The sequence below is a fragment of the Dicentrarchus labrax genome, unplaced genomic scaffold (assembly GCF_905237075.1).
Source record: "Dicentrarchus labrax unplaced genomic scaffold, dlabrax2021, whole genome shotgun sequence".
NCBI lineage: Eukaryota > Metazoa > Chordata > Actinopteri > Moronidae > Dicentrarchus > Dicentrarchus labrax.
In genome coordinates, this window is record NW_026136720.1 from 30,315,658 (window position 1) to 30,331,039 (window position 15,382).

At 40.5% G+C, this 15,382-nt stretch overlaps 1 protein-coding gene across 1 annotated transcript in view; it reads left to right on the plus strand.

Moving 5' to 3' along the window:
* kiaa1549la (KIAA1549-like a) overlaps window positions 1-11,499 on the plus strand; it is a 100,931-nt gene extending 89,432 nt beyond the window's left edge. Inside the window, 7 exon segments of the mRNA XM_051382072.1 lie at window positions 1,607-1,848; window positions 2,136-2,304; window positions 3,664-3,761; window positions 6,240-6,385; window positions 6,475-6,629; window positions 6,722-6,794; window positions 8,089-11,499. Of these exon segments, the coding sequence (XP_051238032.1) occupies window positions 1,607-1,848; window positions 2,136-2,304; window positions 3,664-3,761; window positions 6,240-6,385; window positions 6,475-6,629; window positions 6,722-6,751 (840 nt within the window). The 3' untranslated portion in view covers window positions 6,752-6,794; window positions 8,089-11,499.
* Window positions 11,500-15,382: the final 3,883 nt, after the last annotated feature.

Below are 15,382 nucleotides of genomic sequence, written 5' to 3' on the forward strand. Positions count from 1 at the left end.
AGCATGTATGTTTGTGTGTATTCATACAGTAGGTTTATACCTTATCAGGTTTCTATGCATTTGAATTGTTGCTATGTGAAACACTACAATACAATACTACAGTATGCTCTGTATTTATGTTGGTTTGGGGCTAAAGCTGGTTTGCCTGCTTCATGTTTGTGTGTGTGTGGGTGGGTGTGCTGCTTTGTACTGTGAATGTGTTAGGGCTGGGTATTAATTTTGGATAATATTATCGTTTATCAAGTTTTAGTGGAATTCTATTGTGGTGGTATGATCAGATTTCTGTTGTCCAAATTAATTAAGTTACTTCATTTTTTATTAAACATGTCTGATGTAAACCAATTAATTTAACATTAAATTAAAAAAATGTATATGTGACTTTTGCATACATTTCCCATATAATGTAACATCCATCAAATTTAGAACATATTCTAATTAATATTTTTAGCGGCCGCAAAATGCACTGATCCTTTGGGTCCTGCATATGACTGTGGCCCCTGAGGTCCCCCTTAATCTGCAGCCCCTGCAGCACGTTTTACTGATATGCTTGGTAGATCATGGTAGATCATGTTGAGACAACAAAAAATATCTCAAACCCAACAGGAAGTCGGCCACTTTGGATTTTCTCCTAAGGAATTGATCAGATCAACTCCAAATTTGGTCAGTCTACTCTAAAGACCATCACGATGAAAAGAGTTTTTGTAGGGTGGCGTGTACCTGGTGCTGAATTTTGATGTTTCACCATAAAACAGGAAGTTGTCATAACTTCTGTGTACATTATCCAGTCTTCATATGTTTGATAACACATCTAAATGCCAATATTCAGTCATACTCATAGCGCCACCTACCTTCAAACAGGAAGTAAGCCTTGTGTGGCATGTTGCGACTGCAGCATGCCCCGATGTGCACGTATTGCGAGGGCCCGATCGTCACTGCTTGCAGCTTTAATTAAAATATTACCTGAATAAATTATTTCAAAAATTGGATGGCCGCTTGCAAATCAGGCAAGGCCACACTTGAATGCGACTGGGCATCATGTAGTGTGTGGCTCAAAGTAGTCCCTCAAATCGCAACATCTTCTACTAATGAAAACAGCTGGTTGTCCACAGCCTTGCACTCCATGAGTTTTGGATAAATGCCTTTGGCCCTGGAGTGGTCGCAGTCATATTTCTGGCTTTGTGTAAGGACTGGAGAAGAGGCTGCTGTCAGCTCTTAAAATTAAATTTGTAGTGTTGAAGAAATGAGAGACACTGAGCAATCAATGCAAACAGCAACTTTGCTATCTATTTCAGAAACTTTGAACGACCTCCACACTGGAGACATACTTGCATACATATTTCCCCCTTTTACTCTTGCACACATGGTGACTTTATCTTTAACTCGTGCACCCTCGCACTGGGTACCTATTACCTATTTCAGCTATTACCAAGGCCTCCACTTACGTGTGTATTACATGTTTCTTATAGGGAAGTCAATTCCAAGCAGGAATGCCCCAGAGTGTGTGGAAGTGAGAAGTGGTGGTGTGTGTGTGGTGAATAAATGGTAAAAACTTGACAAGTTGACAAATGCACCCCTGTCCTTCTGACTGAATGAGTGTGCTCTGCAGGGCGAACCGGAACCGTTTGAGGAGACTAATGTGGACCGTCTCATGAGCTCTCTGGGTTACGGAGGTGGATCTACTGGCACCGGGAACGGCAGCTTGGGGGTGAAAGCTCACCGAGGCTCCGACTCCTCCACACTCAGCTCTCAGCCATCCATTGACGAGGTCCGCACGCAGATGCATATGTTGCTAGGCAACGCCTTCAGCCTGGCACCTCCGGACCATGACCCCCCTTCTCCGCCAACCAAGTAAACTTATGTTTTTCACATATTATTTATTTCTTAGCACATCTGCATTATTTACGGTATTGTGTAGGAAAGAAAAGAGCGGCGCTGATACACGATTTGATTACAGTGTTTAAGAGCGTACATCCCACTCCAAGCTGTTTTTTCACAAAGTGGAGTAGATTTTTCTCAACTTGTCTGCTTTATTATGTACTGTACACTGGAGAAAAAAACAGGGAAACTGAGGAGAGTAGGCGTGTGTCTGTTGACTCAACTTTTTCTTTTTTATTAATGTTCCTCTCCCTCATCAGCAGCCACCACCATCACCACCACCATGCCCACAGAGCCTACAACCCCTCCCACACCAGTCACTACAGTGACGGGGTGACCAGCGCCCCTGGGACCATGAACCATCCCTGTGGAGGGAGGCAGAGGAGCACAGGCTACGAGGACATGCACCAGTGCAGCCTGCCCAAACCAGTAAGCACAAGGAGAAAGTTTAAGGGTCTTTTTATAACACTATATGACTGTCAACAAGCTGTTTTTAATAGGTAGCCTACCTTTTCTTTAGTAGGAAATAGTTCCAATAAAAACCATTCACAGCAATGTCTATGGAGAGAATAGATATAGGATGGGGAACTAAAAGCAGACGACAATGTAAAAATATACCATTCATGTAAAAGTCTAACATTCAATAGTATGAAAATATTAGCAGCAAAATGTACTTAAATTGGCATTAACTGATTTTTTGGACACTTCAGGGCAGCCATCAAGCTGTAAACACTCCACTGAAAATATTATCAATATAAAGTTGTTTAGACTGTAGACAGTCTGTGTGGCTAAAGTGTTATAGTTGCCTATAGATTTATTTGCCTCTTTAGCAGCTAAATGGTCCACTATATTCACCAGATCCAGTTACTTACTTTGCCATTTGGTGCTTGGCAGGTGTTGTACAGTGGGTTTATTAGAGAAAAACATCTGCTTACAGCTGCTGAAAACAAGTTTGATGAGAGCGGTAAGACTAAACCAAATCAGTATGAAAACCACAAGCTAAAAGCTGTGAGGGGAACTGAGAAATGATTCTCTATAGGTTCACCTCTCACCAACACCTTTCACAATAATTTCTTATTTAATCCATTGTTTATATAAAATATATTAAAGTATCAAAGCAAAGCAGCTTTGAAATATCAAAATAAAAGTACTCATTATGAGTTTAGAATGGCCAATAAATAAGTAGCATTTTCATGTCAGGCTAATTTTTAACTGCTGCCATAATGCTATGCTGGTAAAAACCATGCAGAACATGATGAAAGTTGCCCTTATAGTGCGGGCAAGAAAAAAAGCCTCTTTGAGCCTGTCAAGGTCATGCAAATTTATTTTCTCATGTATATTCAGGTTTTACATCATTTTCTGCAAACACTGAATTATATGTAGATAGGGTCATGCGAGCTCAATTTTCAGCAAATTCACAACATTTCATAAAAATGACATTTTTACAGCACTCACTAGATCACACACACAGAGAGGTTGGACATCCAGAAAATCTGCAGTTAGTGCTGTCACTGTGTGCATTGCCAACAGCTGATCAGCAAGGGAGAAGCTTTGCAGAGATTAAAGCGACTGAGGATTGAACACCCACAGACAAATAAAATTGCCCTGCACAGCTTGAATCTGTATCTGAAAACCATCTGATTCTCAAGCGCTCTTTATCTGTCTGGATTGGTTCATTGTTCCCTCCACTTTGTACTTAGGCTTAAGGTCGTATTGCGTATTTTGTACTCATGCTGTAACTGCTAGTTAAATATATTTCTAATATAAATAAAATTGTGGCTTCTGCAGGGTTTCCGGTTCACCCAGCTTCCTGATATGGGCATCGGGTCTCCCCCGCCACTGATCCCCTCAAGACCAGGACCGCCACCTGGGACCTCACTACGACGGTAAAACACACAAATATAAATAACTGCAGACGCTTGAATTAGAAACTACAGTAAAAAAGAAAAAATCAGAATAGATTCTCTGAAAAACAGACTGAAGTTGGTGTTCTACGTCAGACAGCAAAACATCCACTGTGTTGGCCCATAATTATGTTCACACATCAAATGTAAAGGAAATGGTGAAATATGGCATTTAAAAGCATTCCTGGATGACTTCTCAGTCAATCAATATACAGCTCTGGGGCTAATTACTGTATCAGATAGATATATACATTTCTAGTGGAAAACACGCAGGAGAATACAGAGTGGAAAAAAGCTAGAGAATATTAATCAGCATCGTTTGAACTGACTGCCCTCCACATCCACTCTCTCTCTCTGTGCCTCTCACTTCTCTCTCTCAGGCCCATATGTTAGTCTGCATCATCTGAACCAAGCAGCTTCTTCATTTAAATGCTGTTGCTGTGTGCACCGTGTTGCTGGGCACTTTAGCACTGCAGAGAGTGATTGACTGTTGGGCTGTTGTGGATCATGTGGAGGGACATGTTTGCCATCTAGTGGACAAATGAAGAATGTATCTCCTACAAGTAAACGCGATCCAGTTGCGATGTACTGCAGACTGACAGAAACAAACTCAGTACTATATATATAATATCATTTAGATATATTAGGTCTAATAAAGGATTTTTGAATGTTTGTATTTTACATGACAAACAGCTCTGTTGGTTGTACTGTTCTCAAATTACTGCCAATTGAATTTTGCATCTGTAATTGTGAAACCATAAGTGTGTGACCATTATTCATGCTCTAAAACCAGAAACAGAAATGTTTTAGTAGTTAATCAGTCAGCTCGTCATACATCAGCCCCTCTGTACCCTCAGGGAGGAAGAGGGCAGCATTTTAATTCCTCTTTAGTATGCACTGTGAGGCATTAGTGTGCACAGTGCATTATGGTCCTGAGCCCTGGCAATGACATCATCTGTCCTCCAGTCTCCCACCATAGTGTAACATGTACAGCCGTCAGTATTTGTACAGTGCAGAGTACAAGAGGTGGAAAAGGACAATGATGAAATCTGTCACGTTGACATTGTGGTCTACACATAACATGTCTCTGGAACACAGACTGAGGACAGAGGATTAGGATTAGGATCGGTTCAGTTTAGGGCAGTTGGTGTCCCTAAAAGCCCTGAAATTTTAAGACGACACCAAAAAGATAATCTTTTGTTTTTTAATTCTTTGGATTTTTTTATATTGTATTTATTTATGACTTTATGACATGAACGTCTAGTTACAAATGCAAGGCTTTCTCCCTGATTGCCAGGAAAACAGTTGTAGTGGGCAGATGCTGAATCCTTTGTTTATTTTTGTTGGCCTAAAAATAGGGATATTTAAGTTTATGGAGTCTAAATATATCATATTATGGAATCAGGATACAAAATGCCTGCAGAGATTTTCAATTATTTGTAGAATGCAAACCTGCCTTGAGTTTAATGTTTGATTATATTTTTGTCCTCAAAGGTCCAGTTTGTAACGTTTAGTAGGCAGAAATTTAAATTGTTATAATCACCTAAAAAAATATGAATTGTTGCGGCCTCATCCACAGACGCTGCCATTTTGAACTGCCATGTACAACAGCCCATAACAGACAAACCAAACAAGATTCTAGATAGGTCTGTTTGCATTTTTTTTTTGCATTTTTTGTGGCCACCGTAGTTTCTCCTACATGCTTGGAACAGGAGGGCGAAGTGAGGGAGTTGCAATCTGCAACTACACTGCTAAATGCCACTAAATCCTACACACTGGACCTTTACACATTCATACAAATTAAACTATTTATTGTCTGAAAACAAAAAACAAATGTACGTCTGTGTCCCTTCTTTCTCTCATTCAGTCATCTAATACTGTAATACTGTATTTCTGTGCAGAGCATTAGTACTGAATGCTATGCAGTTGAATCTGGTTACACACCAACTGACTTCACTAACACACACTCCAACTATCTCTGACTCCTCCACTTTTAACTGAAATTTCAATTGCTTTCATGGCATCGACTGATAGGAGACTTTCATCTCTAACAAGTCACCTCCCCATACAAACTGACAAACTGCCTTCAGGGCTTAAACTCGAAACTAATGATTCCACCAATTACACTTCGACACTTCAGACTCGGTGCTTCAACCCTAATTCACCCTCAACTACTTTAAGTGCTTCAAGCTGAACTGTAACTACCATACACATAAACTATTCGCATTATTTGGGGATTTAAATTTGTTTCCAGTGTTTGCATCTACAAGTGTAGTATAAGTGACAAAAATATAAATTTTTTCGATTCAGAAACCTAGGCATAAACAAAGATCCGCTCCTCGCTTTCATTTTTTTCATTCACACCAGCTGACCTCCTCTCTTGTAGATTTCGTTTTGTGCTGCTGTATTGCATGCTCACTCGTTTAACAGTCAACATCTGTCCCTCCTCTGCACCGACAGTTCCACCCCTGATGTTAGTCTGAAGCCTCGTGTGTCGGAGGCCTCAGACCCGCAGGCCCAGCAGCACAACGGCGCCCCATACCTGCCGCTGTCCAGGACCCCCTTCCCTGCTGTCACTGTCGACCAGTCCATCACCACCTACTCAGGTATGACAGAATAGTGTGTGTGGTGAAATGCACACAGTAGCAGTGATAAGGGAAGTTCAGTTGGCTAAATCCATCTTTACAACTCATAGGAAACCCAATAACAGCAGTCTACGCTATATCAGCCAACCGCCCCGGCTACTCAGACTACTTTGTCATGTCACCGCCGTCCTCGTACCGTAGCCCGTCCTGGATGTCCTACCCACCTGAGCCAGAAGACCTTCCACGGCAGTGGAACGACACACCAGTGAGACACTTACAGCTTCTCTGTAATGTAGTTTAATACATGACAAGCCGCGACATCCTCTAACAGTATGTTTTCCTCTCTTCTCCCTGCAGAACTCACGTCATCTTGAAACCATCTGCTGAAGTGGTCTGCCTGTGACACTGAGTGGAAACAGCCAGTAGCTTGGTGGGTCATACCGTATCAGCACTGCTGTTAGGTTGTGAGGAAAAGAAGTCATGTGACTCGAGTGTCCTGATTCTTTCTAGAAAGTGGAATCGGTCCCATGGTTAGATGCGACAGTCTGTGTAGATTTATACATATATAACAGAATATATGCAGAATTTGAATTAATTAAAATTTATGATTTTTATGCACACACACAAAGACGCACGGGCGCTCATCCACTGATCTACAGGTGGTGGTACTGTGGTAACCAACAGAGAAAAAGGCAGAGAGAGAGAAAAAAAATAAAGCTAGGAAGGAAGCTTTCAAATAAAATTTTAAAATAGTGAAATGATTTATTAAGAAGAACTGAATGTAAACTAGCAGACTCCACAGGGTACCTTCAAAAATCCTGTATCACGTAACTCTTCTAACATACTACACATTACATAACATAATTACTTTGATCTGTTTGCGTTGTCGATTTGTTGTTTTCCTGGTCTAGAAGCCTTTGGCAAGTTATTCCATCCAGGCAGCAAAAACAAGCTCTCTTTTGGAGCTTTGATTGTAGAGCAGCCTTTAGGTGAAAGGCTGACAGGATCTAATGTCTGCAGCTGTGCTCAGAGGAGGCCAGCTCTCTAGCTGTACTGATGCTTTTGAAGTCAGTTTAAAAAATATTTTAAACTGAACCTGTGCAGGGCCGAAAAGCTCATGTGGTAATAAAAGTACTGAACTATATTTACATACCCCTTAAATTAGATCAAGAGGAATAACTAACAAATAGTAAATAATTGATAAGATTAACATCGACTTCAGATTCCACAAAAACAAGTCTTCATAAGATTCTTAGAGGAAAGTTAAAGGTGTTAGTGATTCTGCTGACATTTTCTGGTCAGCAGGATATCAAAAAGCCTCTACACCTAATTATGAGATCTGAAACATCATTACGGGTCAGTCACAGCACAAAGTGACATTCGCTTGTCCACACGAAATAGGTGAGGCTGAAAAACTGGCTAATACTCACAGGGCGAGCTGGTGAACTGTTGTTGCTGGCGAGCTGACCGTTAACTCACTAGCCTAGCCGGGCTAGCGCATGTCAATCTCTGTTTTATTTCTACCGTGCTGTTTACTCCCCGCTGACCTTTTGTTCAACATTGCACACTATTTCATACAATAAAAAGTTATTGAAGACGGACAATACAGTTCTCTGAGCTAACAAGCTTTATTGAACCTGAATCTGTAATGTAATGTAATGTAATGTAATGTAATGTAATGTAATGGCAGGTCAGTCATATGTGCTCACTGTGTTTCTCTCCAGGTGTCTCTTTGGATGGGCAGAGGACTTCTCTCTAACTGAAAACTCTCTGGAGCTTCACCTGCACTCCGGCCCGGCCTTCCTCCTGTCTGTTCGTTCATCCCCAGTGGACCCCACTCTGCCCCCCACCTTATGCCCAGCTCCCCCCCTCTCCACCGGCCTGGCCTCCGTCTATCCTCTCCCTCAGTCCGCCTCATCTGCAGCTCAAAGCATTTCTTATCCTCCAGAACTCCTCTGCACCAAAAGGCCCTTCACCTGGTCAGAGCTCTGCTTCAATCTCTTTACAATTCTCTCTCTTTCTGTATTCTCTCTGCTCCCTGAGCCCCTGGCCTCACTGGCCCACACTCGTCACTATCTCTATGTAGACTGCCTCTTCTGTGGTGATCACCACTGTACAGCTAGGGGCCCCTCACACTGCTGAACTGAACTGAGCTGAGCTGAGCTGCGTGAAGCTGTACTGTGCCTCCCTGCGTAGTAACAACAGGGTGAGTACAGTACAGTGTGACAAGGGCGACCCTCCAACTAGTTCTCTGCCCCAGCAATCATCGTACAGTAACTGCCATCTGCCCAGCACACGATGGCACACAGCACTGCATCGTCAGTACGGTAGTGCCCCAGCCATGGCCAGTAGTCTACTCCTCCTCTGAACTGGACTGGACTGGACTGGACCATCCTGGACTTGCCTCTTAAGTCCACCATGAAGCCAGGAAAGCTGGACTGACTTAAAACTGTGCTTTTTTTGATGAATCCAAATTCCTATGTAAACCTTCTACAGCTGGTTAATATGTGTATTTTAAACTTAAGTGAGAAAAAAAATCTAAGGAAAAAAGAAAAAAAAAATCTCTTGTCTTGAGCTGTCTGAATTTGAGTTTTTGGATATTTGTGTGCTTTTGTCTTTTACTTTTGTGCATTGATTATTATCAATGGATTACTGTAGAAAAAAGACGTAGTGAGTGTTTACCTTTCACTCACCTTATTTCAAGGCAAAAAAATATATATTACATTCTTCAAAACAGAGAAAACGGCGGCTTAGTTGTCTGTGGTTATGATGGCATTTCTGTATTTTTAAAAAGATTTACTTCATTTACTTTTTCCTTCATCAGATTCAAAAATGAAAACAAGAATTAGTCACAATGTTCTGTCCATCATCTGATTATGAAGTTTCTGTCTGCTAACCATTCGGTAGACCTGGGTCAAACTGATTGAAATCCCACTCACGCAGTTCTGTTTTGTAGCTTTGCAGCCGCTGCAGGGTTTGTTTGACTCTTAAGATAAAAACATTTACCATATGATGACTTGGATTTGAACCGATTTCAATTCTGGTTTGACTCGGGTCTGTTGCAATTATGTGAACACACCAGTATTCTTAGAAAAACAGTTCTTTTACTTGAAAGGTGTCTACTGTATTCTACTGTATAAGGAACTTTGACTTTTGGTCTGATGAAGAGGGATGAATATTGGGACTATGGTGTAGTACTGTTCAAGAGACTTGGCAGGCTCAGATGAGCCGTATATGTAACGATTAAATGTATTACTGTACATAGCAGATGATTTAATGAAGAGATTTATGCAAGTACTGTGGGAGGGATTCTTTGCTCGACATTGTTCTGACATCAGTTTTCCTCATTTTAGTTTCACTGCTTTTATAATGAAGGACGGTCAGACTGTTTCTGAAACTCCTTGACATTTTGAAGGATGCTCACATTTCAGTATCATCTGGATCATCTTTTTTCATAGTAACACAGAAGAGAAAATATTACAGATAACATTTTACAAAAGAAACAGAGGGAGTGTTTAAAGTGACATGCAGTGACGAGGCAGATCTTACCCTGCATTTACAGTATTCTTTATGTTTGAACAAAGCTAATATAGCCATAATAGTCGAAATAATGCAATTTTTTAGTACAAAGAATGTCACAGTCTAAATTATATTTACCCTCATTTTTTCTGAGGAGAACTGAAAATCTGTGAGCACACTGTATGTAAGGCTCCTCATCATTTAGATGGTACTAAAGGAGATTATAGCCATATATTAACTTCACCAAGTGGACATAAACCAGCTAAGATATACAGTGTTATGTTAAAAGTGGCAAATGATACCAAATGGGAGTATATAAGATAGAAACGATGAGGCAGGGAATGGAGAGATAGTATAGATAGAAATGTAAAGATAGTTTAACATGAAATGAGCACTTTTATAAAGAAGCCCGAACTTTGGCAGAAAAGAGCAGAATCAATGCAAAGATGCTGTTGTATAGCATAAAATATTGAGATTATATAAATCTGCAAAACATTTTAGAAATCCTTTCAACAAATCCTGAAACTGTAAATGTATAATCAAAGTAAAACATTTCCTTTTTCAGCTAAATTGTGATACATTTTTTGGACCCCTAAACAAGGCTGTAGCTACAATTGACCACATACTACGAATTGGAGGGTTTTGAATAACCTAAGAGTTTACATTAAACAATATGACACAGATTACACATGAAGTTTTAAAGCAAGATTCTGATATTTTAAAGTCAAAATCTATTTAAATGTATTTTACAGTTAAATTGATAAAGAAAATGTGGACCGTTTGGCTAGTTGATACTTTGTTAGGGGGGTGGGGTTGCATTGGGGGACTTTGTACTTTTGACCACAGTATTTCTAAAATCCTTACTACGGCCCTGCCTCTACATTTATGACTTAAATTCCAAAGAAAATATGTCTACATACATTTAAATTACAAACACATTAAACATTGACAAGAAGCCTGTATGTGGAACGTAGCACAGATGAGAAGTTGTCTTTTTCAGTTCAGACATTTTCTAAAGTTCCTCCCCCTTCTAAATCTAGGCCTGTGCATGATTAATATTAGATGTGGATGTTTAGGGAAAAGAAAGCAAAGGTATGAGATGACAGTACTGGAGCATTACGAGCGCACACGGTGCTATTGCTGTTTTGAATCATCATTATCATCATCCTCACTAAAGATCTGCAGCAACCATCATATTTTAAATCATACCCAGTGTACAAACCCATGTACGGTTAAAGAGAAACACTCATGTTTATCATTTTATTTGACTCCATGTGGAAGAGAGGGGTGGGTGGGATTTGGTTTTTAAGCAGTAATTTTACGAAGGAGACTTGATGCTATGCTATAAGTTGATGTGCAATGTTTGTGCTTTACACGGGTAGCGGCGAGATGCTTTTATTGACGATGGACTCTGGGATGGACTGACTGTCAGTAGTTTTTTTCTGCCGTTTGAGCCATGTCATGATGCTGTGACGTCATGGTGGCACTGATGATGTCACACTATCGTCACTCGGGTGTTTATGAGGTCACAGTGACGACAACAATGAATGCTGTTGGATGTAGTTATGCAGAAAACTTTTTGGTGAATTTAAACAATAAAGACAAATTACAATTCTCGGCTCTTGTTTTTTTTTTTTCTTCTTGTTGTTTGTGAATTTGTGGTACAGCATGGTGTCATATTAACTTCTGACCAGTTGGGGTGTCCTGTGGCCCTTTGCTGTGTGTCATCCCCTCTCTCTACCCCTTTTTCTGTCACTTTTCAGCTGTCACTGTCCATTAAAGGCAATAAAAGCCCAAAAAACAACTACTGACTGGCTGTGTATGTACAGTATACAGTAGAGCCTTGTCTTCAGACCACTAGAGGGAGGCAGACACACACACTACAGTCTCCTCTGCTTCCAGTGTTCTTCATTTTCTGAAAATTCAAGTGATCAAAAGTGCTCATCTGTTCATATTTGTGTTGTTTGTGCTAGCATCCACATGCAAAAGAAGCTAAATACATTCTGTTTTTAGGGTGAAGGAGTGACATAATGAATAAAACATATTGGCAGAGTCATTTCTGTCTCTGAGATGAAAGCTGAGCTGCTGTAACAGCCTTCTGTCAGTGACCTTGACTCTTAGTCAACAGGATGAAATGTGGCAGTGGTGAGGACTGACTCTTGTAAAGTGCAACAGACACAGTCGTGAATCACAACTCCGCTTTTTATGCCTCCGATTGTAGCCTAAAGGAGTAATACACTTATTTTTTCTTTAGAGGATAAAAATGCAGGGAATAACATAGGAGAAGATAAAGGTTGTTATGTGTGAGTTCCTTGTTGCTGTGTCCTCAGAATAAAGGACAGAACAGCTCTCCAGGACTGTGTTGCACCAGCTATTCATTCTTCATTCGTTTTAGTCATTTACTAAATTGTGTTTCACAGTTAAAGGAATGTTACAGTAATGTGAAGACTGGTTGCTTGGAAACATCTGTAGTACTGTCTAATCAAAGTGTAACGTAAATAATAAGTCACTACACCATCACAAGTGAAAATGACTTCACAACAGAAGGATGTTTTCATGTTCATCTGCTACAGGTGGAAAGTTTCTCTGTGTGTTCCTTCAATCCAAACACATGTACACAACTGGTTTGGAAGCCATCATGGTCCAGTATGCAACTTATACAAGTGCGATAGAATAACCTCCAGTCAAGTTATTCAAGTTATCCAGTTACACTTTTGAAATAAACTATTTGCATATTCACAGATTCTGGAGGGAGAAGGAGTGGGTGTAATTGAGTTTTTAAGGAGGTAATTTTACTTTTCTATTGAGTATTCTTATATTTTTTTCAAACTTGTCTGGAGGGGTCTTTAATCCCCTTGATTAATTAAAGCTGCCTTAATTGATTTTCGGTACCTGGGGAAACAAGCAGAAACCAAATTACATTATCACCATATAAAGTTACCTATTTACACATGGAGCAACATTAATTTGGAGTTATGTTACTGTCCATCCAATGAATACAAAAGTCTTGTTTAATACTTACACATGCTGTCCTTTTAGCTTTGTTTTGGTCTCCTCCAACTCATGAGGTATATATCTAATGAGCCACTAAATGGTGATAATTCTCTGTGGGTTCGTCCCTGTAAGCCACTCATTCATTTGATGTGCTGTTAAATTAAAGCTGTTGCTTAGTGCAGCTGTTTTGCCATATGGGAGTAGCGCAACAAGCTCAAAACACAACATTAACGTACCTTACATAGTTGTAATGATGACGTGATTTGGAGTCATGTTTCTGGCCTGGACAGACTTATCTAACTCTAACATTACCTTGCTCTGCTTTGTTCTCCACCAACTCCTGAGGAAACATGTCTGGCTCTTTAGCTGCTAAATGTGTAGTTACAAGCATTTAGTGACAAACAGGTAGCATACACACATTGGATTCATCAGCACTTTTTTTAATCACAGCTACAAATGGAAATTAGCTGAAAGACACACATTTTGTAGAACTGAGGGGACTGCAGATATTTATCTGTGCGATTGTCACTAGAAACTTTTACATTGCACAAATCGGATCCATTGTTGAGATGAAAAAGTTAACTAGTGCAGCTTTAATTTCATCTTTTGCCAGTGTGTCAGAGTTCTACTTTATTCTAATCTATTCTCAGGGGGTCACAGCACTCATTTGGACGGTGTGAAAAGAAGCTCAACATGATGTAAAGGCTTTTGGAAAGCTCTGATGGGCTCTGTGCAAACACTGAACAGCCTGCCTTTGTGCTTGCTCAGGTGCCTTGTGTTTGCGATATTCTTCATCCTGTCTTGGCTTTGGTCAGCTTGTCTCTCCGGGTCTAATCCTCCCATGTGCTTTCATGCAGGAGGTTGATGTTATACTCAGCTAAAACCTGCCAGATTTCGCCCAGAACAGCATCTTTTGGCCAATATTTCCCCCAGCAGCTGTGTGTGTATCTACATACACACGTGTGTGAGTCCTGTTAGACGATGCTGTTTCAGCTCTATGTGCCTTTGGCCTGTGCGGTAGGGGTGATGTAATGAGCGCTATTTAACAGCTCTGTACCGCACTGTGTGTGGTTGTGTGTGTGTGTGTGTGTGTGTGTGTGTGTGTGTGTGTGTGTGTGTGTGTGTGTGTGTGTGTGTGTGTGTGTGTGTCGGTGTGTGCTTCATTTCTCTAGCCAGTAATTAATGGCTAATCTCTCTAAGTCAAACAAATGGGAATAAAAAGAGCGGGCTACTCAGCCGAAGATCAGAGCACGATTTCAGGGCTTACACCGCTCAGAGGAATTAGATCCTCACACACACAGACACACACACATACACACAAACTATTCAATTCAGCGAGCAAATTAGCACACACAACAGCAACAGCAATAACCCCCAATGGTTGTTCAGTGTTGTCTGAGTCAAGCCTGTGTCAAGTCCAGCTTTCATTTTCCTGTGCAGGGCTTTCTACCACTTATCAATGACGGGTGGGCTCCTTCTCCCTGCAGCTGCCATTGTCTAATAAGAGGTAGAGACAAATAGAGAGAGAGACAGAGAGAAAGAGAGAGAGAGGTGAGGAGGAGAGAGAGCAAGAGAGATAGAGGGCAAAAGGAAGAGAGAGAGACAGAAGGAGAGACGGGACTGTTTAGCCAGCGTTAATTAAGTTTGGACAGGCTCTCCAGGGAACCATTATGAAAGTCTTATCTGCTAATAAGAAAAAGAAGACACTGTAATTACAGTTCTATATAGAGTACAGGAGAGTAAAGGGGAGGAGAGGAGGATGGTATGAGAGAAGGAAAAGAGTACAGGATTGGAATATTCTCATTTATACTATCTGCTTTTTTCCCGTTGTTGAGCAGTCTGTCTTTAGCTATAAGTTGAGAGCCAAAATTATGTGGTTTTAAAGTAATAAATAATGTTAACAGGAGATGTTTGGGCGGGTCATTACGACACCAAAAATCATCAGTTTATTCCCAGCAGAGCACATAAATTGGTAGCTCAATTGTAGTTTTCTGTACTGTAGCCTAAAATAGGAAAAACACATGATCCCATCACTTACCTGTGGTGGTATTTAGTGTTTAGTCATGCAGGTACTTTTGGTTTTATTTGCTCATGTTTTGCAATATGTTTCTGAGATTAGTTCACCTTCAGTCCGATCAAGGTGAATGAAAATTAGTGCTCACAGTGCTGGAAAAAGTCATAAGAAAATAATTCTTCCAAGAGTACTTACATAATGTTCTCTCTCTTTCTCTTTGCTAAGTCATTTGCTATGCACTTTCTTCATGCACCTGCAACCTGCAACCCTGTGGCACTTGTCAGGTGTCAGGTGGAACATGGAACTGAGTGTTGCAGCACTTATTCTCGTAGACTTCTGCTTGATCTACTGTAGCTTGGATTATTTGCCCTTCGCTTTGGACAAAAGCAACATGCAAATGACATCCTAATCTTACCCTGACTCCTGGAAAGATCTATGTAATGTGATACTAATTATACAGAAATATGAATGTCCTTCAAACAAAAGTGTCA